Source organism: Physeter macrocephalus, chromosome 14 (assembly GCF_002837175.3).
Source record: "Physeter macrocephalus isolate SW-GA chromosome 14, ASM283717v5, whole genome shotgun sequence".
NCBI lineage: Eukaryota > Metazoa > Chordata > Mammalia > Artiodactyla > Physeteridae > Physeter > Physeter macrocephalus.
In genome coordinates this window covers 93,395,281-93,422,787 of record NC_041227.1, presented here as the reverse complement: position 1 = coordinate 93,422,787, position 27,507 = coordinate 93,395,281, and the positions used below count along the sequence as shown (strand labels likewise).

General features: G+C 35.0%; 1 protein-coding gene across 3 annotated transcripts in view; it reads left to right on the top strand.

Moving 5' to 3' along the window:
* The window catches only part of GOSR1 (golgi SNAP receptor complex member 1), a 50,242-nt gene that overhangs the window by 13,228 nt on the left and 9,507 nt on the right, over positions 1-27,507 (top strand). For 2 of the 3 annotated variants that reach the window (XM_007123566.3, XM_007123565.3), the window contains exons 6-7: positions 2,949-3,023; positions 23,799-23,828. In XM_007123566.3, coding sequence (XP_007123628.1) covers positions 2,949-3,023; positions 23,799-23,828 — 105 coding nt within the window. Of the gene's footprint in view, positions 1-2,948; positions 3,024-19,932; positions 20,066-23,798; positions 23,829-27,507 lie in introns of those variants that run through there. The other variant, XM_055090251.1, reaches the window with a different exon arrangement.

The window sequence follows — 27,507 nt, the reverse complement described above, 5'->3', positions numbered from 1 at the left end:
AAGCTGTCCGTGTTTCCCTTCGTGATTACCGTCTATCCCCCTACCCTCTCCCTTGCCCCAACAATTACATATCAGTACTTAGGTAACTATCAAAGTAGCCTTTACTTCGCTGGAATCTGAAATCTGTTTTTTCCAGATTTTATACAGACTCATAACTTTAGTCAAATTATTTAAAGACTCCCAACATTTTTATGCTGCTCTTAACCCATAATTTAAAAAATGTATTCTTTTCTTCCATTCCTTTACCTCAACTTTAATAATATATTCTAGCATTTTATATACATTTTCAAAATGTTTTTCACAGCTATACATGACTGACAGGGTTAAATCCATTGGGCATCTAATTAAAGCTGCAGACTTTCCACTTTTGGACCATCTGTTGATGCCTATCATTGTCTCACTTGTGATAAGCTTATGGTACTTAAGTTTCATAAGTATGATACTTATGTTTCATGAACTATGATATGTACTACCATATCATGAACTGATATATATCATGTGTACTCTGGTAAACATTTTCTTAGAGTTCCTTTATTTTGTTGTAACAGTAAGACAGTTTTGCAGGAGAGATAATATTCATCCCATGCAAAATTTTTGTCCAAAACTCTAAACCAGGATTATCCAGTCACCAGTTGTGTTTCTACCTCCAGAAATTATCTTGGAAAATTAATTTTTATTGTTTGTCTCTGTTTTATCTATGTTTCTTATATTTAGTCTTAAGTACTTTGTATAGCATATAGAAGTGAAAAAAATGAAACATTTTTGCCATATTAGGAATTTTGGAATATTTTTAGTTCTCTGGCACATATAAGTCTTGTGTCTAATTTCTGTATAGTCTATTTACATAGGTATTTTAAAGAATGCATTGAGAATCAGTGTAGTGGACAGTCTTTAATGTGTAGGCTTTTAACTATCACGCAATTTGTGGGAATTGCTAGACTACGTTCCAGTGTAATAACTTATTTTCTAAAAGATGATTGTAAAAGAAACGTGTTCATCCACTTACTAAACTATTACCTGATTACCAACCATGAGTAAGATAATATGTCAGTCACAGTAGAAGGTAGAAATGAAAAGATCAACATGGCCCTCTAGATGCTAGAGGGGAGTAGGGCACATACTCAAATTAATATAATACATGGCAGAATATGATTAGTGAAATGAGATATAGTAGTAATAACTGACATTTAAGAATTTTTTCTACAATTACACACTGCTTTTTCATATATTCTCTCTTTTTTGGCTTCATATAATCGTTTGGTATAGATATAAATTATTTGTCCCATTTATAAAACTAGGTATTAAGAGTTATCTAAGGTTAACTGGCTAGTCATCAGTCTTCCAAGTCCATTGTGTTCTTGGTTATATCGTGCTGCTTTTCCTGGTTGTTTTCTTTCCCACTGCACTTTGCACATCAGCCCTACTCTCAGCCAGTGGTTCAGTTTTAGCAGCATGACCCTCTTTCGTCTCACTGCAGTGTATGTGCAGTTACTTAAATTTTTTATTTTGTTCTTGATACTTTGTAAGTAAGGAACTGAAACGTGTTTAAGTGTTGATAGTAATGATAGAAAGCGTTTTCTAGTAAATTGTAATGAACTTAGCACCAGGATAGAAATCCTTAAGTATGCCACAACTGGCAGATCTTTAGCTTCCTTTTTGTGTTCCTTAGGCTTCAGTTGATGGACTGTGTGTATTGTTGAGAAGGGAAACATTCCATTTCAGTAGTTTCCCTGCCCTATGTGCTGTGTAGTAATCAATCCAAAGTGTTATTCCCGGACTTCCCTGGTGGCGCAGTGGTTAAGAATCTGCCTGCCGATGCAGGGGACACGGGTTCGAGCCCTGGTCCGGGAACATCCCACATGCAGCAGAGCAACCAAGCCCAAGAGCCACAACTACTGAGCCTGCGTACCACAGCTACTGAAGCCCGTGCATCTAGAGCCCGAGAACCGCACGAAGAGTAGCCCCCATTCACTGCAGCTAGAGAAAGCCCGTGCGCAGCAACCAAGACCCAATGTGGCCAAAAATCAAAAAATAAAAAAACCCCAACAAAGTATTATTCCCACTTGGAGAAAATAAAGATATAGGACATAATAGACAAAGAAAGGAAAAGTAATGGCTTTAAAGGCCTCTGCTTTCCTCATCTTTTACAGTATCCTCCCAAACCTTACTCTTCAAGATGGACAATGCAAAGTTTTCTGAAGACACTCTGTTCTTCCACACCTCATGATGCTGCACACGCTCTCCTTCCTTCCTGGAATAATCTTCCACTTTTTATAACTAAATTATCACTCGTTCTACAGGGTACCCTTTAAGGATTTTCTCTCTTTAAGAATGTTTCTGTATTTCTCACAGTCTCTCTAATCTACCTCCTGCCCTATAGAAATGACTACTCTCTTCTTTTGTATATAACTATTATAATAATAGTTCCTGTTACACTGAATTACAATTATATAATTTATGTACATCTCTAAACTGTCTATGACCAACTTGTGGCTAGGTAGCATGTTTTACTATTATAATGTCTGGTAACTCACAAATGTTGAATAAATATTTGCTGAGTTAATGAATAAACAAATGAATGTATATTCTCTTTTCATGTACTTTAGTGAGTTGGAATTTTTGGCAACTAATACAAAGTAAACACTTTTAGAAGAGTTATTAATGTATATAAGATCAAAAAAAAGGAAAAAGATTTTTATTTAAGAATGTTGGATTATTTTGGTGAAAAATAATAAACTCTTAGGCCTAAGTTAGAGAGCCATTCATATTTATCTATTTATGATAGATGCTATTTTTAGAAGGAAATGAAAAGGATTATACATTTTAATTGTTCAAAACTATGGAGAGGCTCAATTTGTCCACTTTGGATATTACTTGAGTCAATCATTTAATCCTTTTTTCTAACATGTACCAAAAATGTTCTTAAGTTTTCTTTATTTTTGTTCTAGGTCGTATAAAAGTGGGTCTGGAGTAAACAACAGAAGAACTGAACTATTTTTGAAAGAACATGACCACCTTCGAAAGTAGGTATTATTGAAAAAATGCATACTATATAGTACCTACTTATTTATTTATATATATAGCAAACATTTTATGGTGTTTATTATAGTAAGTGCTTTATCAGCGCTAATTCATTTAATTCTTCTAATGATCCTATTGGGTAGAAATAGAATTGCAACTGTTCTGACCATAATTAGGAACGATATGCTATCAGATATACAAAATATGCATTCATTACTTATTTGTTACCTGTAATATGTCTTTTTTTGCCTTAATGTTTGTTTTCTTTAGCAAGTTTATTGCTCTAATACTTTGTCCACTACTGTAGATTACTGGTAATAATAATAGTAATAATATTGATACTGACTTAATGTTTGAATGGCCTGATACCACTTATATATGTCAAGAAGCTTTACAAAGGGTAATTGGCCATACATCAAATTCAAAGAAAATATCTTATCTTCCAAGAACTCAGAAGAAAATACCTAAAAACTTGGATGAACGAGATGTACACGCACACACACACACAGACACAGACACACACACACACAAAAACAAGCCACCATACTCTATCCCTGCTTTATCTATTTTTCTTCTGAAATACACTGGTTTCTTTAATTATTTTCTTTGTATTTTGTTATAGAACTTAAGGATCAGAAAATTACTTCTCTCTCTGAGCTCAGCCTCTAAGCACTTGAGCAGCTAATATCCATGATAGTTAAATGATACGAATTATGTTGATATTTGCTGCTGAATGTCATAAATTAGTCATGTCCATATGAGCTTTATGTACTGTTCAATTTGTTTTTCTTTAAAGATTACCACTTTAAATATGGGCTGTTGAAATCAGAACATGGAAAGATCAAGACCTTTTTAGTAGAAGTCTTGAGTGTTTCTAGTGTCAGAAAGTTGTTATTTCTTAATATGTTAAATATTATTGATTGGCACAAGGGGGCAGCCTTTCCTAGAGTATGTTTAGTTTATAGTTATTTATAGCTTTGGTAGTTCTTTTTGTATTTGATAGAGACCACCATAAAAAGAATTTTGCGTTATATCCAAAACTATATTAATATATTCTTGGGGTACAGAGTAATTTAAGTATTAAGATACTCAAGTAGCATAAAAATAAATATTAGCTTGCATTAACATTTTTATATTTATCAGCCCCAAAAGAAGTTAGACAGAAATGCAGTAGTTTAATTACTTTAAGGATGTTGTGATGCTGAAAAGGGTATACCGGAGTTATTATGTAAATTGATATTCTTTATTTCATTATTTCAGAACACATTGTTTATTATAAATTTTATATGAAAAATTTTAGTTTTGCATTCATTTTAGCAATTCAAAGAAAACCCTTCAGGAGTTTAATATTGTCCATTTTATAGGAAAATAAATATAATAGTTCAGGGGCACACAGCTTAAATAATTTGTTTAGGGTTATAAAAATGATAAGATTGGCAATCAAAAGGTATTTACCATTTTGTTTCTCAGGTGATTTTATGTGTGATATACTTTACATATATTCCTTTCAGCATTCTTGTGAGAAGTTAGTTTGTGCTCACTCCATACAGAGAGAAACTGAGGCAGGATGAAGTTGAGTGGAACATGAGCTGATAAATGAGGGGAATTGTTAACACTAAGGCTTAATCTCAATAACAAGAGTTTAGTCATTGCTTTCAGTATTAAAACACAGCTTCCAAATATGTTTTAGAAAAATCAATATTCTGTAAATTACAAATACTTGTTAAGTAATAAAATAATATAAAATTATGGACTAATATATATAAAGTAATAATGATATGAAAAAGTTTCTCTCTTTTTTTCAATGTCGTCTCTCTTTCATTTGCTAAGTGCTTTGAGGAAGATTTTTTTTTTTTTTTTTTTTTTTGTGGTACGCGGGTCTCTCACTGTTGTGTCCTCTCCCGTTGCGGAGCACAGGCTCTGGACGCGCAGGCTCAGCGGCCATGGCTCACGGGCCTAGCCGCTCCGCGGCATGTGGGATCTTCCCGAACCGGGACATGAACCCGTGTCGCTGCATCGGCAGGCGGACTGTCAACAACTGCACCACCAGGGAAGCCCAAGAATTTTTTTAGAATAACTTTTTAACATAAAAGCTATACGTACTTTCTATAGTACTCATTTTAGAAAGTATGAATAATAATTCAGCAACACAGAAAAGACAATTTGAAACACTTATCAGTACAGATGCTATACCATTTTTTACAAATCAGTAGATTGTGAGCCTTTTCCCATGTTATTTGACAGTTTTTTTTTGTTTGTTTTTGAATAGTTTTTAACTTTTAATAGTGTACGTATTCTGTAATACAGATAAACCATAATTCATGTAACCTAATGAGTGTTGGCCTTTTGGATTATTTCTAGTTTTTATTATTGTACATACTGAAGTCTTTGCATGTATGCATAATTATTTCCTTATGATAAATTCCTAGAATTGGCATTGCAGGATTAAAATATATATTCATTTTTAAAGCTTTTGATATAGTATTGTCAAAATTCCCTCTAAAGTTTTGCTACTTTAGAGTCCCATTAGTAGCATATTCTACCAGTGCTCTCAGGAACAGTTACTTGATTTTTGTCTAACTCATGCCATAAAGATAGGCGAAAATTCTCAGGCAATAGATTTTTTTTTTAAATAAGAAATATATTTTCATTAGAGAAAACGTAGGTTAAACAGCCAAGTAGAAGAAGTATAGGTGGTCCAGTGGTTAAGATGTGAGCTTTCACTGCTGTGGGCCCAGGTTTGATCCCTGGTCCAGGAGCTAAGATCCCACAAGCCACGTGGAGTGGCCAAAAGAATTTAAAAAAAAGAAGAAGAAGAAGTAATAGTTAAATTAACCTAAAAGTGAAATGGACAGCAAGAGATTATGTATTGCAGCAAGACCATTTGTAATGAAGAGGCCAGATTTGCTCTTAGGGTACTTTTTAGTTTGATCTTTCATGAATAAAGGTGTTTTTTTAAAAACTACTCAGTAACTCAAGTAACTCATTTGATTTTGTGCAGTAGGGTCATACTTTTTATGGCAAAAAGCATATTTACATTTTTATTTGATTCTTCATAAAATATTTTTTCATGTTAATGTAAATTTCTACAACTTGCTTCAAAAGTCCATATTTTTGCCTTGAAAAAGAGTAAAACAATTTTTATAAATGAATGGTAAACTTTATTTTTAAAAAGCTGACTTTGTAATGAATTGCTTTAAAGCTCTTAATATTATTTTTGTCTAAAAATAAATGTTGTTAGCTTGTAGCAGTTTGTCTTACAGAAGATAGTAATTTCTCTTCCTATTTGGTGGATAAGCTAGCTTTCATTGTTTTTTTTTTTTTAAGATTTAATTTTATTTATTTTTGGCTGCGTTAGGTCTTTATTGCTGCGTGTGAGCTTTCTCTAGTTGGCAGCGAGTTGGGGCTACTCTTCATTCCGGTGCGCCGGCTTCTCGTTGCAGTGGCTTCTTTTGTTGGAGAGCATGGGCTCTACGTGCTCAGGCTTCAGTAGTTGTGGCGTGTGGGCTGAGTAGTTGTGGCTCGCAGGCTCAGTAGTTGTGGCTCGTGGGCTCTAGAGTGCAGGCTCAGTAGTTGTGGCGCACGGGTTTAGTTGCTCCGCAGCATGTGGAATCTTCCCTGACCAGGGATCGAACCTGTGTCCCCTGCATTGGCAGGCGGATTCTTATCCATTGTGCCACCAGGGAAGTCCCTAGCTTTTTTTTTTAACTTGTCTTTCCCTGAGTCTCAGTATGTCTGAAGAAAATGCTGGCTTTGAATGAGTGTCAAGCTTATAGCTGTTTGTTTTTTGCTGGACTGTGGATGCATTCCTGTGAGCTCTTTGGTTGCTGTTTAGATTAATTTCTTTTTTCTGTTTGTTCAACTCTTTCATTGCTCCCTTATATTTTCCTTTTTTTTTTTTTTTTTGCGCGGTACGTGGGCCTCTCACTGTTGTGGCCTCTCCCGTTGCGGAGCACAGGCTCCGGACGCACAGGCTCAGTGGCCATGGCTCACTGGCCTAGCCGCTCTGCGGCATGTGGGATCTTCCCGGACCGGGGCACGAACCCGTGTCCCCTGCATCGGCAGGCGGACTCTCAACCACTGTGCCACCAGGGAAGCCCTATATTTTCCTTTTTGAAACGAGTATCTGAGTTAGTTTTGTATTTCAAATTTCTTTTTTTTTTCCCCTCTAAAGAACTTTTGCCTGTATGATCTTATCTCTCTTCATATTTATTTTTAAAGGGTGTGGGGCTGATTGTATTATTGCTGTTTTTACAGCTTTTTCTGTAGAAGAATTTTGTCATTTTGAATAAAACATGTCTTCCACATTTACCTTAATGAAGTTGACAAATTTCAGAGTGGTGGTGAGAAACCTGGATTAGGAGATAAGTATACACAAATAGAACGAGCCTGGCCTCTTGCTGGACTTCTTTAGTGCCAGTGATCATCACCTCCACGTGAAAATTAGCCACGTTTTACCAAGGCTGCTGCCTCCATCTTCTCATCTGTGATTGTACCACTTCAAAAATCTTCAACTCTAACATTTCACTCTGACCAACACAGTTTATTCTTCCAAGCCTATCTGCAGCATCACTAGCTTCGCTTTTATATTTTTCTTCTTACCTTTAACCTCTCCTACCCTCGCTAGCTTGGGTCTCATAGTTGATCAGCTGAAATATTCCCAACATTTGGCCTTTTCTGTGCTCCTGTCTTTTTCTGTACCCTAGTAAAATGCCACCCCGATCCACAGTCTCCTGTTCTACTCCTCTATTTAAGGGTTAAAGAGAAAGCACCCAATATACAGATTAACTTTGTTTTAGATTCATTATTTCCAACCTCGTCTGAGTATTCAGCATTGCCCAGTACCTTTTGCTTGCTTGACCCAGTTTAGTTTTCTCTCTCATTCTTTTCAAGAAATTTACCAAGACCTCCCTGGCGGTCCAGTGGTTAGGACTCTGTGCTTCCAGTGCAGGGGGCGTGGGTTCGATCCCTGGTTGGAGAACTAAGATCCCACATGCCACAGCGCAGCCAAAAAAATAATAATAATAAAATAAAGAACTTTACCATTCCCCTTCTTGACTTTCTGGTCCCTCCACCTAAAAGAGAGGTCCTTAACTCCTACTTCATTGAAATTTTAAGGTTCTTTCTCCTTAGTACAAACTCACATACAGGAATACCCTTCTTTACCCCCTTCCTGTAGTTTTTAGAGGACGAGTTTTTTTCCTGGGAAGGCTAATACATCCATCTGGCTTTTATCTCTGTCCTTACCTACTACCTCAGCTATTTTACTCTTCAGTCATCTTCTATACTGGCTCTGTCTCTCTAGTTTATGAATACATTTGCTGTCTCTGTGTCAGTACTCATTTCCTCCTTAGCCTGTTGACTTCTTCCCTCACAGTCTGCTGAGCATGTTGTCACTGGGGACATCAATGAGCTCCTGAAGGCCAAATCTAATATTGTTTGACTGCTCTGCCTCACTTGATACTCTTAATCTCTTCCCTCCTTGAAAACCTAGGCCACTGTAACACTGAATTTACTGGTTCTCCACTTGCCTATCTTACTACTCTTTGTTTCCTTCCTGGCTGCCTTCTGATGTAGCCTCAGAATCCTTTACATAGTGTTCTCCAGGCAGAAATTAATTAGAGCTAATCCACCAGGTGAAACTTATTTGTCATCTTCCCTCTCACATTAGCCCAGTTATTTGTCCTTGACACGCATCATAACAACAATTCCTCCTCCCCAGAGATGGCAGCTATAAAGAAGACCTAGCAAAGAGAAATTGAAAGAAATTGAAATTTTCATTCAAAAATTTATAGGAAAAGCAACTGGCGCAGCATCATAACAATTCCTCCTCCCCAGAGATGGCAGCTATAAAGAAGACCTAGCAAAGAGAAATTGAAAGAAATTGAAATTTTCATTCAAAAATTTATAGGAAAAGCAACTGGTGAGATTTTTATACAGCCAAGAATAATAAAATTAATGAGAGAGTTGAAGAAAGAGGAACAAATTCTGAAATTATATAGACCCAGCTAAGAAGATAAGCTGAGGAATTTCATCCATACTTAGAGGCTCTGTTTGTTTTCATGGAAGTACTCTGATTTATGGGAATGGCATGATTACAACTGGAATTGCAAACTGGTTATATTAAGCACATCACCTTAAAAATTCTTGACATTTTAAACAGACCTTTGGCAGTATTTCAAAGTAGTCAAAATATTTAAAATATGACATAATATGTCGGTTCCTAAATTATCATTTCATTTAGTTGGATCACATCATAAGAACATATAAATAGACATTTTAGTTTTTCCTCTTACTAACTTGCCACTTTTATCTTAACTAAGATACCTTAATGGATTTATTCCTTAAATTGGTATAATAGATAGGGAATGGGTTTTGAAGCCAAACAGATCTGAGTTTAAATCCTGGTGTGAACTGTAAATTTGGGGGCAAGGGCCTTAAACCCTCTGACTCTCTACTGTCTTAAATGGGGAAAATTGAATTCTTACTTTGCACAGTGTTAAAACACTTAAAATTAGAGATAATGTGTAAAGTTTTTACCTAGTACAGTGCCTGACATGTAGTAGACCAGATCTCAAATTACATTGAGCCATTCTTGCCCGTAGCAGCATTAGAACAGAAAAGTAGACTAGTAACTAGAATTGTGTACCTAGAGCTAGGTGACAGAGACTCCAGCCCTCTGGGGCCCTTCAATGCCAAAATGGTATGTAGGAATAAATAACTATCAGCTAACCCTGATTATCTATTAAAGCTCAGAGTGTGTTTTTAAATCATTCTCTTCATTTATTGCTCATTGGATTTTCATTAGTATAATAACTGGTTTATTTATTCCTAAGCTGCATTTTTAGATGGGAGTTTTCAAATTCCAGTTGCATTCCATCTGTTTCTTTGCATTTATCTGAATGCACATATAATTTTTTGTATCAGTTTTTGTTGTTATTGTTGTTTATCGAGGTAACATTGGTCTATAACATTATATAATGAAGTTTTGTGTGTACAACATTATATTTCTACTTCTGTATATGCTATAGCTTGCTTACCACCAAAAATTTACTTCGCATTTGCCACCACACAGTTGATCCCCTTTACCCATTTTACCTTCCCCTTCCCTTCCTTTATGGTAACCTCTACTCTGTTCTCTGTATCTATGTGTTTGGTTTTGTTTGGTTTGTTCATTTATTTTGGTTTTTTGTTGTTGTTTGCGTTTTTTATATTCCACATATGAGTGAAATCATATGGTATTTGTCTTTCTCCATCTGACTTGTTTCATTTAGCATAATACCCTCAAAGTCCACCCATGTTGTCACAAATGGCAATATTTCATCTTTTTTATGGCTGAATAGTATTCCATTGTGTGTATATATGTATATATGTGTATATATATATACATATATACACACCATATCTTCTTTATCTGTTGAGATATTACCTCATACCTATTAGAATCGCTATTATAAAAAAGGCAAGAACTAACAAATGTTGGTGTAGAAGAGGGAACCCTCATACACTGTTGGTGGGAATGTAAATTGGTACAGTCGCTAAGGAAAACAGAATGGAGATGCCTCAAAAAATTAAGAGTAGAATTACCATATGATCCTGCTATTCCATTTCTGGGTATTTATCCAAATATGAAAACACTAATTCAAAAAGATAGATGCACCCCTCTGTTTATTGCAGCATTATTTACAGTAGCTCAGATACGGAAACAACCTAAGTGCCCATCAATAGATGAATGATTAAAGAAGATGTGGTATATATATATTCAATTTTCATTGTTTTACCAAGCATTTGTTGAGCATCTACAATGCGGAAAGCATTGTACTGGGTGTTGGAGATAGAGAAGAGATAAAGCCTAGTGATGTTCTGCCCTGTTTTTAATGAGCTCCACTCGGATGGGAGTCGGGGGGCAGAAGAGAAATGTTAACAGGTAATTACAGTGCATCGTAATTAAGTTTAATGTATGGAGACGTTTGTGCATACCACTATAGTATCACATTAAAGGGAATGATTAACTCTAAAGCTTCTGAAAGGGCTTTATAGAAATAAAGCATTTGATTTGAGTCTTGAAGGATGATTAGGTGTTCACTAAAGTAGACATAAGAAAAGGTTTTGGGAAAAGATGAAACTTGAACCTTATGATCATATCTTTTTTTAAAAAAAATTTGTATCATTCCTGATAAATGATCAATGTAGATATATTAGAAATATCATTCATTTATTGACTGTCTACAAACCTCTTCCAGATTACAGGCCTTACTCATGCCCCTGAAAGGGCAGCCTCATAGGGAGCAAGAGAAAACAGTGGAGGGATGAACTGAGAGGTCGTAGTGTTTCTGAGATTCATCTATATGTTTTTTATATCAGTAGTCAGTTCCTTTCTATAACTGAGTACTTTCCACTTTATGATGCTATACCACAATTTGTTTATCCCTTAACCCATTGATGGATATTTGGGTTGTTTTCAGTTTGGGGCTGTTACAAATAAAGCTGCTATGAATATGAATATTAAAGCTCCTAATATTCTTTCTTATAGAAGTCCAATTAATAAATGTACAAGGACTGATAGAAATAGAAAATCAGTAGGTAAACAGCACAGTAATAATGGGAAAGAAAGATTCACTAAATGGATGCTAAAATTAGTGGGAATTTTGAGGAGAAACAGGGTACCTGCATACTCTCAAAGCATCTTCCCCTACGTTAATTAATTACAATAGGAAATATAGTAGTTTTACAGTGGAGAAACCTGGCAGACACCACCTTAACTAAGCAATCTAGGTTAACATCAGTAATAAGACATATTGACATGATATACAGCCTGATAATGATACTTCAAGGGCCTGACATCACTGTATGGTATTATTGCTAAAACTGCATAAGGTCATGACCGTAACACTTTAAAATACTAGTCAGTTATTTTTGTAGAATGTCCCTCAACTTGGGTTTGTCTGATATTTCTCATGACAAATTAAGGTTAGGCCATTTTGTTACAGACTGAAGGAGACTTAGGAGACATGACAACTAAATGCAATATAGGATATTGAATTGGATCATAAAAAGGGACGTTATGCTGACACATATATATGGAATCTAAAAAGAAAAAAAAATGGTCAGAAGAACCTAGGGGCAAGACAGGAATAAAGATGCAGACCTACTAGAGAATGGACTTGAGGATACGGGGAGGGGGAAGGGTAAGCTGGGATAAAGTGAGAGAGTGGCATGGACATATATACACTACCAAACGTAAAATAGATAGCTAGTGGGAAGCAGCCGGGAGATCAGCTCGGTGCTTTGTGACCATCTAGAGGGGTGGGATAGGGAGGGTGGAAGGGAGGAAGACACAAGAGGGAAGAGATATGGGGATATATGTATATGTATAGCTGATTCACTTTGTTATAAAGCAGAAACTAACACACCATTGTAAAGCAATTATACTCCAATAAAGATGTTTAAAAAAAAAGGATGTTAGTAGAAAAATTGGTGAATAAAGTCTGTAGTTTAGTTAATATTATTGTACTAATGTTAAATTCACTGATTTTGATAATTGTACTAGGGTTATGTAAGACATTAACATTAAGAAAGCAGAGTGAAGGGTATACGAGAATCCTCTGTACTATTTTTTGCAATTTTTCTGTAAGTCTAAAATTATTTCAAACTAAAAATCTAAAAAACCCAACCAACAGAAAACAACTATAAGCAAAATAGGAAGGAAAAGGTTCTTCCTCAACCTGATTAAAGGCATGTACAAAAACTGTTAATATCAAACTTAAGGATGAATGCTTTCTCTCTAAAATAAAAAACATGAATGTTTGCACTAACCACATTTTACAGCATTTTATTGGAGGTCGTAGCAAGTGCAATAAGGGAGGAAAGGGATGAAAGGAATACAGATTGGAAAGGAAGAAATAAAACTATTTTTGTCAGATAACAAGATTACATAAATAGAAAATCCCAAAGGATTTACCTAGAAGCTATTAAATTAGTAAGTAAATTTAGCAAGGTCACAGGATGAAGGGTTATATATAATTATAAATTCTATTGCTATACTAGCAAAAACAATTAGAAAATTAAAACTTTTTAATTCCATTTACAACACATTCCCAAATAGGAAATATTTTAAAGTAAACTGAATATAATTTGTGCAAGACCTTTATGCTGAAAACCATAAAATGCTGAGAGAAATTAAAGGAGACCTAAATAAATGGAAACCATACCATGTTTCTGGATTGGAAGATTTGCTACTGTTAAGATGGCAATTCTCCCCAAATTTGTTCTATAGATTCAATGTAATCTTATTTAAATTCCCAGTATATTTTTTTACAATCTGACTGTAAAATTAATATGGAAATGCAAAGGACCTGGAAGATCCAAAAAATTCAGAAAATACAAAGTTAGAGTACTTGCACTATCTCAATTCAAGACTTACTATAAAGCTGTAATAATCAAAACAGTAAGCTACTGGCATAAGATGGACCTATAAAGGTTAATGGAACAGAACAGGGTTCAGAAATAAACCAACTAACATATGGCCAATTAATTCCCAACAAAAGGTGCCAACATAATTCAGTGAGGGAAAGGAGAATATTTCCAACAAATGGTGCTGAAACAATAAGTAAGTCCCCTACATACGAACCTTCAAGTTGTGAACTTTCAAAGACGCGAACCTGCGTTCGCATGTCCAATCACGTTAAGTTAGTTCACGTGTCTGATGTACATTGTCACGTGCGTGCATCCTCTACAAGTGGTTGTGCTTTTGTGTACTTTACAGTACTGTTTATTACCAGGTAGACTCATAGTCTTATACTCTGGGTTATAATCCAGCACTATCATTATTTTGTTCTTCAGACTGTTTCACCTTTGGCCATTGGGAGCTCCTGCAGATTAGCTTCTGTCATTTGACATGCCCCATCCTTTTTTTTGAGCACTTCCTGTACTATCTGGCACGACAATGTTTCTGGCTCATCTTGTATTTTCCCTGCCTTGGCTCTAGAATCAACCACTTCTCCAAGCAGCCTTGGTTCCTCTTATTGGAGAGTGGTTCAGAAACTAAGATCTGGGTGCTAGATATGCTTATTGCTATCGAAGTGTCATTCCTTCTAGGCTCTCTCTTGCTAAACTTTTTTATCTTGAATGGGGTTGAATTTTTTCATATCTTTTAATCTGTTGAACTGATCAGATTTTGTTCCTTTTTTGTAGTATAGTGAATTACATTGATTATTTTCAAACATTAAACCAATCTTGATTCCTGGAATAACCCCCCTTTATTATTATATATTTATTATCCCTTTTATATATTGCTGGATTTATTTTAAGGATCTTTACATTATGCTTGTGAAGAATATCTTTAGTTTTCTTTTCTTTGAAGTGTTTTTGCCTGGTTTTAGTGGAAGGGTAAGACTGGCACCATTAAAATGAGTTCTTGGGCTTCCCTGGTGGCGCAGTGGTTGCGCGTCCGCCTGCCGATGCAGGGGAACCGGGTTCGCACCCCGGTCTTGGAGGATCCCACATGCCGCGGAGCGGCTGGGCCCGTGAGCCATGGCCGCTGAGCCTGCGCGTCCGGAGCCTGTGATCCGCAACGGGAGAGGCCGCAGCAGAGGGAGGCCCGCATACCACAAAAAAAAAAAAAAAAAAAAAAAATTTAAAATGAGTTCTTTCTTTTGCTGAAAGAATTTGTGCAGGCTTGGTGTTGTTTCTTCCTTAAATATTGATAGAATTTACTGTTGAATCCATCTTAGCTTAGAGTTTTCTTTGTGGCAAGATACTTAAATTACAAATTCAGTTTCTTTTGTAGATGTAAGACTATGGCTCTGTTTCATTTATTCCTGGGCCAGAGGGTGATAGGTGATTGTGATTGGCCCAGCCTGTCACACATCCATCCTTGTGGCCAATGGACTGGAAAGTTTGTTATCAGAAGAAAGAGAATGCGGCATATACAGGGCTCCAGGGAAGTTATCAGCCAACTTAGTCACTTCAGTTTGGGTTTACTACACTCTCTTCTATACTCTAAGCCATAGACGTAGAAATAGTATAGTTAAGCAAAATCCTTTTTTCTAGTGATAGTTATTGAAGTGGACTTTAATATTTCACTCCTCCCTCCATCCCCTACCAATGAATTATGAACTTTTTATGGTTCTGTAAGGCCCTACATGACCAACATACTACCTATTTTATCTCTTTCCATCCCTTCATCTGTATCACTCTCTCCCTCACTTATTAGGTACCAGACTGACTGGTTTTTATTCATTCCTTTCCCAAAGATATCAAGGCTTTTCCTTTCTTGCTTCTTTGTTCTTATATTTTGTTTTATCTGGTTAAAATACTCTTCTTTTAGCTTTTCATATACCTTATTCCTTGACATCTTTATGGTCTAAGCTCACTTGTCACCTCTTCAAAGAGGCCTTTTCTAACTATCTTGTCTGAAATAGACTCTCCCTTATTATTATTTAACCAAGTACTTTTTTTGTTTCCTTCATAGCATTTATGAGAATCTGTAATAATTTGTTCTTTTTGTTTATTTTTTTAATTATCTGACTTTTAGGCTTCATGAGGGTAGGGCCTAGTTCATCTAGTTCTCGGCAGTGTGTTGGGTCCCCAGTTCCTGTTATATCATGAACACTTAATATTTACTTGTTTGAATAAATGGATGTAAGCAGAAGATGTATTAATTTTGGTTTCATATACATATGTGTATATACATGTGTGCCCCAATGTAGAAAATCTGTTTCATTCATATACTTATTCCTCAAATATTTATTGAGTACATACTATGTACAAGGTATTGGTTCCAGTGCTATGTATATATGAAATCTGACTTTGAGAACTGAAGGGGATGTTATTGATGTGATTTTTTTTGCCTTGCAAAATGAATTCTCCATGAAATACCTTTTAAAAATCAAATTTTTACATGGCATATAATAAAAGTCTGGTAAGCATCTCTCTTATTTACAGATGAGGAAACAAGATTCAGAGAGGACAAGTTCTCATAACTATTTAATAGTATAGCTCTTACTAAACCCACATTTCCTAACCTATTTCCATATTTGTCCCACATCACACTGCCTTCTCTGTGATTTACTTCTTTAAATCTTTATTTTTTCTTGTATTAGGGAGCCAGCATGGTGTAATGCTAATGAGAATTGAAAGACCAGTGACTTTTTACTTCTCTGAAAAGCAAGTGACCTGGCCTTTCTCTGTCTTTTCTATCTTTAAAATGTAATAGTAGCTGTTCCCTTATGTTAGATGATTTTGAGGAAGAATGACTTAAGATTTAAGGTATTTTACAAAATTAAAAGCACTCTAAAAATCTAAAGAATTTGTTTCATGTAACTTTTCAAATATGGGACTGTTGTACAAAACAAATTACACTTAAACAGGATCAGTTACATTATTTAGTTGAGAATTTGTTTTGTTTTCAATCCATTAACTGTTTAGCAGGTATGATTGAGTTATCTGAGATGGCACACATATTTGTATTATAATTGTACACTTCAGTATAAATATGTCCATGAATGAGTAAAGAATATTCTCAGGTGGAGACTTAAACGTTTTATCTGCTGACAACTTTTCTTATGTCTTAGGCTATGTTTACACTTGATTTTTTGAATTTTTAAATTCACCAGCCTTATTTCACTTTTTGTTTGTTTCATGATTTTAGTTAAATTTCCCTGAGGTCACATGCCTAGTAAAAGCTGAGATTTAAACCTACGTCCTCTGATTGTGTTGTTTCTGCTATACTGCATTACCTCTCCAAGATGATTCTTACGGTATCTGCTTCACAGAGTTGCTGAGCTAATGCATGTAAAAAGGCTTTGTAAACTGTGAGGCATTTCTGTATAAGGCAGAACATAATGGGGTTATAAGAGTAAGAAAAGAATATACTGAAGGAGGAAACCTTTTGTATGCACTGTCAATTTACCTTTCTTAAATAAAATTTGAAATACTTTTGATGTCAGAATAGTCTTGATGAAATGCATTTCTAATGTATTAACTGACCATGACCATATTTGAAAAATATGAGATATATGATCACCGTAATTTAGTGACCTTTTGATGGAGTGGTTTTCTCCCAAAAGTTTTTGGTATACATAGTTTATGTATATTATTTAATAAATACCATACAAGTCAATTAAATAATGGTCAGATTATAACATCTGTGAATGGAACAATATAGTAGACTCTTGGCATTCAAGATTAACATTAGCTTTCTTAACTATTTATGAACCTAAAGTTCACGATATATGATTTTGTTGAAATACAGACTTAAATGTTATGGAGCTGGTGTTGAGGAAGTCACTTAATGAGTACATCTAACCTTTCTGGGCAACATTTACACTTCAGCCTAACTTCCAACTTCACATTTGCTGCTTATTGTTATTTACTTGGTAGCTACTGTGAAATGATTTATATACACACGTATACTTTGTTTCTTTGTGAAACATTACTCCAAGGAGAAAACGCAATTATAAAGGTAAAGATAAAGTGATCCTAAGAAAGCAGTGATCTTACATAAGTTTTTGGAAGAAACTATATGTAAGTGGTAGTAGCCATAAACTTGGGAATCTGCAAAAATCTTGAGATATATCCCTTACTTATGTGAGGAGTCAGTTGTGTAATGGAGTGTTGAGTTTTTAGCCTGTGAGAACCGGTAGCATTTATTTCATTATGTATCTGTCATTCCACTCATGGGATATTTTTAAATTACATATCAAAGCTCCATTGTCTCAGGTGGTACAGTTGTCTGCCATATTGAAATAGATGACAAAGCAAATTAACAGTACCCTGAGCAACATTTTGTTTATTTTTATATTCATGTGATAAATGTCTAGTTTAACAAAGCAGAATGTTCTTGTTAGGAGCTTTTATACAGAACTCTTTTTCACTTGGAGCTATAGTGAAATCAAATTCACCTTCAGTTGGTCTGCGGCTTTGTTAAACAGTAAAACTTGAGTTGGAGGTGCTCTGCAATAGTGAGGAATTTTCTCTGCCCAGATGTGTTTGTATAATATAACATTTATATCCTCCTTGTCCTCTGTGGAAACTTACAAGGATTATTTCAGTATTAACTCTGATTGATATTTTATTGATCCAACAAGTGTCTCATTTACTTACTTATTCATTCATTTATCAAGCATTTAGTGAATGTCTTCTGTGTGCTAGATACTGTACTAGACTCTAGGGAATTTAAGATAAATTAGACTCAGTCTCTACCCTGTGGGAACTCATTCTAGTTAGAGAAATAATAAACATATAATTAGGATATCCTGTGAAATATTATATTTTTAATAGTATCTGATATACTTTAAAAAATATTTTTCTTTAAAGACTTTTTGATGTGGACCATTTTTAAAGTCTTTATTGAATGTGTTACAGTATTGCTTCTGTTTTATGTTTTGGTTTTTTGGCCGCAAGGCCTGTGGGATCTTAGCTCCCTGACCAGGGATCGAACCCACACCCCCTGCATTGGAAGGTGAAGTCTTAACCACTGGACTGCCAGGGAAGTCCCCAAAATACTATATTTTTTTAAATATATGAAATAACATAGTGAAAAACTTCGTAAGCTTTACAAATGTAGAATATTTTTCCTCCAGTGCATAGTATGATGTCTGATATATCTTAAATGCTTGTTATAATCTTGAAGGAATTGATGAAGAGCAAGGAGCTATGAAAACACATTATAGTATAAAGAAGTATTAGTTCTGCCCGATGTATAGATAGAAGGGGAAAGGCTTCCCAAAGGATATGACTTCTGAACTGGACTTTGAAATGAAAGCAGTTTATGTTGAAAATCAGGAAAGGGGATGCAGAACAAGAGAGAGACTATGAGGCATGAAAGTGCCTTGATCTACATCAGCCATGTATCTGTAGGCTCATACAGTTTACACAATACTTCTGTTTACACTATCGCTTTTGAGCCTTACGACAGCTCCATGAGCTGAATTCATATAGTCAAGTGCTTGAGCCTTGACTAATAAAACTCAGGTTCTAGGGTGTAAGAGAAAGCAACTAGCCATTTTATTCTTTATAGTTTCATGAATGTCATGATTGCTGATACTATTGAATTTCTCTGATTATATTTATGAAAGAATTGTTTTCTGAGTTATAAGTATGTGAGAGAGAAAAACATACATACAATGAAAGTATATTTCCATTTTTATTTACATAAGCAGATTAGTTTATATTGATATACAAGTTAACTTTTAAGAGGTTTCAGAAACAAATTAGAAAATGCTTCCTTAATATTTCATATTCTTTATAATTCAGGTAGGTTTTTAGGATTTCAATCCTTGTATACCATTTATCTAAAGAACAACAAATGGAAACTGTGATTCCTCACATTTTCTCTTAGGCTTTTTGTTTCTGCTATAGTTAAACAAGTTTGTTGACATTAAAAATATATATACTTTTTTGCACAAAAATGTTTATTAAAATACTTTGAGGGAGAAAAAGAGAAACAAAAACTGTCTCCCCATTTAAACTTGACTTCCTATTGTATATTGTTTGTAATCAAAACTGTGGTATTGGTGAAAGAACAGACAGATAGATCAGTGGAACAGAATAGAGAGCCCAGAAATAGACACACAAATATAGTCAAATGATCTTTGACAGAAGAGCAAAGGCAAGTCTGTGGAGAAAGGATAGTCTTTTGAACAAGTGGTGGTAGAACAACTGGGCATCCACATGCAAAAAAATGAATATAGACATTGACCTTATACCTTTCCCCAAAATAACTCAAAACAGATCATAGACCTAAATATAAAATACAAAACTTATAGAAGTTTTATAACATAGGAGAAAATCTAGGTAACATTGGGCTTGGCAATGAGTTTTTAGATACAATGCCAAAAACACCATCCATGAAAGAAAAAGTTGATAAGATCGACTTCATTAAAATGAAAAACCTCTGCTCTTCCAAAGACACTATCAAGAGAATGAAAAGACAGCTACAGACTGGAAAAAAATATTTGCAAAGCACATATCTGATAAAGGACTATTATCCAAAATATACAAAGAACTCTTAAAACTCAACAGTTAAAAAGTGGGCAAGAGGTCTGACAGACACTTCATCTGAGAAGGTATGCAGCTGGCAAAGAACCATATTAAAAGTGCTCACCGTCATATGTCATTAGGGAATTGCAAATGAAAACAACTGGATACCACCATGTACCTGTTAGAATGGCTAAAATCCAAAACATTGACACCACCAAATGCTAGCAGGGATGTGGAGCAACAGGAATTCTCATTGCTGGTGGGAATATAACATGATAACAGCCACTTGGAAGCCAGTTTGGCAGTTTTTCTTAAAAAACTAAATAGTCTTACCATATGATCTAGCAGTCACAGTCCTAGGTATTTACCTAAACAAATTGAAAATATGTCTAAATAAAAACCTGCACATGAATGTTTATAGCAGCTTTACTCATAATTGCCAGAAGTTGGAAGCAACCAAGATGTCCTTCAATAAGTGAATGGATAAGCAACCTGTAGGTACATCCATTCAATGGAATATTATTCAGTGATACAAGAAACAAGCTATCAAGCCCCCAAAAGATACGGAGGAACCTTAAATGTATAAAAGAAGACAGTCTAGAAAGACTTCATACTGTATAATTCCAACTACATGACATTCAGGAAAGGTCAAAACTGTAGACAGTAGAAAGATCACCTGTTGTCAGGGGTTCAGGGTGGGAAGAGGAGGAAGAATGAATAAGTGGAGAATAGGGGATATTTAGGGTTGTGAAACTATTCTGTATGATACTGTAATGGTGGATATATGACATTATGCATTTGTAAAACCCATAGACCTGTACAACTGCAAAGAGTAAACTCTAATATAAACTATGAACTTTAGTTAATAATGTATCAATATTGGTTCATCAGTTGTAACACATGTACCACACTAAAGATGTTAATAATAGGTGGGGGAGAATGGGTATATGCACTCCCTGTACTTCTTGCTGAATATTTCTGCAAACCTAAAACTGTTCTAAAAAGTCTACTGATTTTTTTAAAATAGAAAATGTGGCTTTCTGATTTCACTGCTAATAATTTAGCTTTTCTCTTTCTCTTTTTTCTCTCCCTGACTGAAATGGGCAGAGTCTGTCAAGGTGTTTAACTTTTTTGTCTCTAGGTAACTTCATGGGATTATAAAACAAAATTTCTCTGCTAAATAAACCATGAAAAAAGCAAGTAGAGATACTCCTTGGTCTACCCAGACAAGAAACAAATATGCCACAATGTCAGTGTTAATGGAAGAGTGGTTACAAATGATTTCTACGTTCATCTTTGTTTTTCGGTATTTTCCAAATGTTATCTGTAAAATAACACTTTGTTAGCGCTTAAACAGCTTTTTGTATCCTACTGCAGCTTAACTGTGTTGTTAACATGTCTTAGAAGGTATTATATAGAAATAAATAAGACACAGGTCTCTCTGGTTAACTGTAAGTGAAAGACTGCATCACCACAGTGCTTGATGTAAATTATCTCATTGGTTGGTGACAACCTCATCAGATTTTTTTGCAGTTTACAAAGGGATCAGTTTTAAAATTTTATTTGTTATGCACTTGATTGTTTTCTTACTTGCTTGTTTATTATTTACTTGTTCACCTACTCTTTTAAAAGAAGATTCTAATTAGTTGTTACCTAAGTGATTTTCCCAAGTTCTTACATTTTGTTGGTTAAAACTACTTTAAAATATGTGCTTGAAATTTGTGTCATTTGCAGTTTGTGTATTTAGGGAAATGAGTTTTTTTAAACAGAGAATTATTATCTAAGTGTGGGTTTAGTGATTCCTTGGTACAATAATTGGTGATGAAATTTAGCTCATTGTTTTCAGCTAGTTTAAATCGGTCTTGAAAGAAACAGAAACTTGTTGCTTAATATAGACTCTAGATGACTCTTTGGAATGCCTCTGGGCTATTATGAAGTACTTGTTTAAGAAGGATAATTCCACTTGATTATATATTATATACCCTAAAGGAGAGTAATTTTAAATTCAATTTTAGCTAGATTATGCTGTCTTTATGGATCCACTTTGTTGCTGAATTGTATCCACACTATCCAGGATGCTTTTTTTTTTTTAATATTTATTTATTTTATTTATTTATTTGGCTGTGTTGGGTCTTTGTTGCGGTGTGCAGGCTTTCTTTAGTTGCGGCAAGTGGGGGCTACTCTTTGTTGCAGTGTGTGGGCTTCTCATTGCGGTGGCTTCTCTTGTTGCGGAGCAGGGCTCTAGGTGCGCAGGCTTCAGTAGTTGTGGCGTGCGGGCTCAGTAGTTATGGCTCGCGGGCTCTAGAACGCAGGCTCAGTAGTTGTGTTGCACAGGCTTAGTTGCTCCGCGGCATGTGGGATCTTCCCGGAGCAGGGCTCAAACCCTTGTCCCCTGCATTGGCAGGCGGATTCTTAACCACTGCACCACCAGGGAAGTCCCAAGGATGCTTTTAATGAATGGAGTTTATTCAGCTAATAGGTGATACAGTCAGCATTCAGAAAGCCCAGAAAGCCACATAGTCTGGCTTTTAATCCCTCCACCGTCTTTGTAATTTTTGAACTTCTTAATCATAGCATTTATATAAGATATTTATGACATTTTTAAAGTTCATTTTTGTTCCCTAATTCATACAGTAACTTAGATTTCCTGGTCCACTACTTTATAATAAAACCTCAATTTATTAATTTATAGAATGAACTTAGAAATCCTATTGGAAAGAGGTAGTTGGAAAAAATATACAAGTATTTGAGTCCCTGCTGTGTTCCATGCACTGTACCAAATGGATACAGATATCTGGGAGTTCGTTTTCCTACTTTCTGCTATAAAGCTGCCGCTTTACCAAATTTAGCTACCTGTAAATTCCTCCCTAAAATGGATTTTTGGTGGGTTTCTTTCCAGTGTGTGATGCATAAAGGCAAATATTTTACAGATCGGAGGTGCATTGGTATCTCTATTCAGGTTCCTTTTTTTTTTTTTTTTAAACAAGTGGGGGGTCATTTATTTATTTATTTATTTATGACTGCATTGGGTCATTGTTGCTGTGCACGGGCTTTCTCTAGTTGCGACAAGCGGGGGCTACTCTTCATTGCGGTGCACAGGCTTCTCTTTGTTGTGGCTTCTCTTGTTGCGGAGCATGGGCTCTAGGCGCGCGGGCTTCAGTAGTTGTGGCACACGGGCTCAGTAGTTGTGGCGCATGGGCTTAGTTGCTCCGCGGCATGTGTGATCTTCCCGGACCAGGAATCGAACCTGTGTCCCCTGCATTGGCAGGCGGATTCTTAACCACTGCGCCACAGGGAAGTCCCTATTCAGATTCTTGAATTCTAAAGTGTGGCAAGTTGAGATTTGATTTTGTTTTTCAAAAACAGAAGGAACTTTAAGATATAAATAATTACTACTTATAGGCATTAGAACTATATTTGCCTATCCTGTCTCAACAAGTTGGTTGTAATTCTTAAGTTTTGAATAGACAGTGGTGACAACTTGGAGCTATCTAAACTAAAGAAGAAGTTCTATTTATTTGTGCTGTCATTAAAACTGTTCTGACTTTAATAATCAAGTATCTCTGTGGAAGAAATAGATTTAAGCCAACAAATAAAAGTAAGATGAAAACTGTATATGTGGATTAATTAATTTCAGAGTCCAGAATTTTCTCCAGACACTTTCAAAAGTCTGGGTGCTCTTTTTACATAAATGATTTGAAAAGTAGTCTATCTGTAAAATGTAGAAAAATTAAGTGCAAGTTTTAAATGTGCATTTAATAATTCCAGAATTTGAATTTTCTTTTTATTTGCAGCTCAGATCGTCTAATAGAAGAGACAATAAGGTAGGAAAAATGTTTTGGTTTTGTTTGTTTGCATATAAATGAACAGATAAAGTTAATTCTATAACTAGAGTTAAAGTCAGTTCATCCTCCTTAAAGATGAGAATTTCATTACATGGTAATGTATTTTTACTGTGACTTTCCCTTGTAAGATACATTTGAAGCCTAAAATATTTGTTTCCAGAATTAGTAGAATTGAGCTGTTTTACCTAGGTTAATTTTTCTGATTGATTCATACTGAGTATTTTCAGCCTCTTTTAATCTTACTTTTTAATTAAAAGTCTTGAACATGTAATTTGTTAAATGTCTTATGTATACCATTTATGTAGACTTGGTTTCTGTTATAGCAGCTATAGAAGATCTGTAGTAATTAGTATTATCTGTAATAACATTAAAGTAGTTTCTTGCTTAAGGTAAGGGAAATATGTTGGCTTGAACTGCTTAATTCTCTAGCTTTGGTGAATTTTTAAGTACCTATTTTAAGACAGTAAAAAAGTAAGTTAACTAGGAACGGTCTCCGTTCTTTAAAATTCAGCAATGTCTACAGCACTGTTTTTCAGGAAAGGTAAAACGAAGTACATGGGAAAAACAACAAACATTTGTATTCTTACCATAGGCTTTGGTATTGTGTTCAAGTGTTTTACATGCTGTATGTTATTTAATCTCCTCAATAACTCATGAGATAGGCACTGATCACTAGATACTATCTCCAAAACAAAAAAGAAGTTAAGGTAAGTAATTTGCCCATGGCCACATGACTAACAAATAGTATTGAGGATTCAAATCCTCAAATCTGAGTCTCTAACTGTAGAATAAGAGCTCTATCTAAACCACTACTATATTTACTACCTTATAGAAAGAGGACAAGCTTTGGAGTGTTATTTGGTTTGAAACCTGGCTGTGCTACTTAATTAGATCTCTGTCTTGGATAAGTTTCTTGGAATCTTCATTTTCTTATGTGTTTAAAAACATGGGATTGATGATAATACCTACTCTAGAAGATTGTTTTGAAAATTAAAGATAATATGAGTAAAATGCCTAATACAGTGCCTGGCTGATACTAGGTAATTTGAAAATGGCAGCTCTATTATTTATACTTTTTTTTTAACTTTTTATTTTGATTTCATTTCGGATTTCAGAAAAGTTCCAATGGTACAAAGAATTTCCTTATACCTTTTACCTAGATGCCCTAAATGTTATCATTTTGCCACATTTGCTTTTTCGCAATTTTTTTTCTGAACTACTTGAAAATAAGTTGCAGACATGTTGCCTCTTTACCTCTAAATATTTCAGTGTTCATATCCTAAATATTTATGTTGAAATGGACTCATGGATTCTTATTTTATTAAATGGATCCTATCATTATTTAATAATCTTAATAAATTATCTTTTATAATAATACACAGTTATCACATCTTGGAATTTTGTTTGAACTGCATGCACTGGGTCTTCCATCTGACCAACGTTTTCACAAAATTGCCTAATTATCAACTGAAATATCTCCCTTGTGACTCCTTCCCTTTCATCAGCACATGAAGTTGGGTCACGTTTTGCAAAGGATTCTTTACTTAAGGTTTCCTTATAACCCTTTTCCTTTTTTTTCTTTCTTTTCTTTCTTCCTTTATACCATATCTTCTGGCACCAGGCTGCCTTAAGCTTTTCGATTCCAAGCTGGCCTTTTTAAGGGCAGGTGATATGAGTATAAAAATTTGGAGTACCTCATAGGATAGGAACATTTGAGAACTATCAAGTCACTGATATTATTATTTTGCTAGTTAAAAAGCAAAAAACCATGTAATTAGAAGACCTTTTATTTCACTATTTCACTTTGTTTCAAAATATGATAGGTATCACAAGTGAAATTTTATTGAATATAAAGCTAGTTATGATTACTTATGGATAATATAAAATTTAAGTGTCAAATAATTTTTACATATTCTACATGTAAAATTTTACTTTTTCCTTTTAGAGCTGTATTTTTAGAATATGTACACAACTGAATGTAAGCTGACACCAGTTTATTGAAAAGAACGAATATTTTTTTTTTTTTTTTTTGTGATACGCGGGCCTCTCACTGTTGTGGCCTCTCCGGTTGTGGAGCACAGGCTCCAGACGCGCAGGCTCAGCGGCCATGGCTCACGGGCCTAGCCGCTCTGCGGCATGTGGGATCTTCCCAGATCGGGGCACGAACCCGTGTCCCCTGCATCGGCAGGCGGACTCTCAACCACTGCGCCACCAGGGAAGCCCCGGATATTTTTAATATTTGTAAATGTATTCTTAAGCTTTAAATATATAACTGGTATTGTCTGTTGTTGAAAAAATAAGTGTCTGAGTTTAGTTCACAGAATGGGTGAGTTTAGTTCACAGAATAGGTGAGTTTAGTTCACAGAAAGTTGAAGTTCCAGTAAACACATCAATAATTTATCATTTTAAAAGCATTATATATTATTTGGAGCTTATATTTTGCTTCTGCATATTTGACCCTTGAAATAACAACAGCCTAGATTCACTCAGCTTGACTCCAGATGATGGAATAAATGGGAAAGTATGTCTAGATATACTTTGTGTGGTACTGGAAATCATGCATATTCAACAAGATAATAACATAATGTATGATGATAATATCCGTTCTCCAAGGAGCACAAAGTGCTTTGCGGAAATTATTTTTTAATTTTCCCTATCTACTTCTGAGTCAGAGTGCATAGGAGATGGTGTTAGTCCCAGTTTAAGAAAACAGAGGCATATATGATTCAGAGATTGGCCTCATATCTCAGCCCAGGTTTGAATTGTAACTTTTTACAAGGCCATAATACCTATTTAAAAATACCTGGTAAAGTAAATTTATTATAAAACAACCACATTTTAAACGTATCGTATTCTATCATAGATATACACTTAACCTGAAAAATTATGAATAAGAACTAATGGTGCAAAGGATGTTCTTAGTTTGACTCTTATTCTTGTGATCTTTTTACTTTTTGGATCTAAAATTCAATGTGCTATAAAGTTGACATAGCCCGCCTCTTTCTGCTCTAATCTTGACTGGTTTTGCTCTAGACCTGGTGCATTCACTGTACTGGTCCTGGGATGTCATTTCACCATTATCCTAAAATGACCTCCTCTATTGGATCACTTATTTCTAAAAAAAAAAAAAAAGTCTTCCACTTTCTTAGTTTATTCCCTTATTATGTTGGACCATGTTCTTTAGTAGCTTCCTCAGAAAGAATAGGAGGTAAAATTTTTGGATTTTACACATCGAAAAAAGTCTTTATTCTACCTGTATTCTTGATTCATTGTTTAGCTAAGATATAGAATTCTAGGTTGAAAATAATTTTGAAATTTTTGAAAGCATTGTTTCCAGTGCTGCTTTTTAAGTCCAGTGCCAATTAAAATTTCTGGTCCTTTGTATTTGATAAGCATTTTTTTTTCCTCTGGAAGCTTTTAAGATCATCCCTTTTCCCTTATGTTTTTGTTTGTTTTTAATCTCACCATATGAGCTTGACATGCATCTTTTTTAGTCCACTGAATTAGGCATTTGGTGGGCTCTTACAGTCTGGAAACTTATCTTCAGATCTGAGAAATTTTCTTATGTTTATCATTTTCTTCCCTCCTCCTTCTTTTTTTTTGCGGTACGCGGGCCTCTCACTGTTGTGGCCTCTCCCGTTGCGGAGCACAGGCTCCG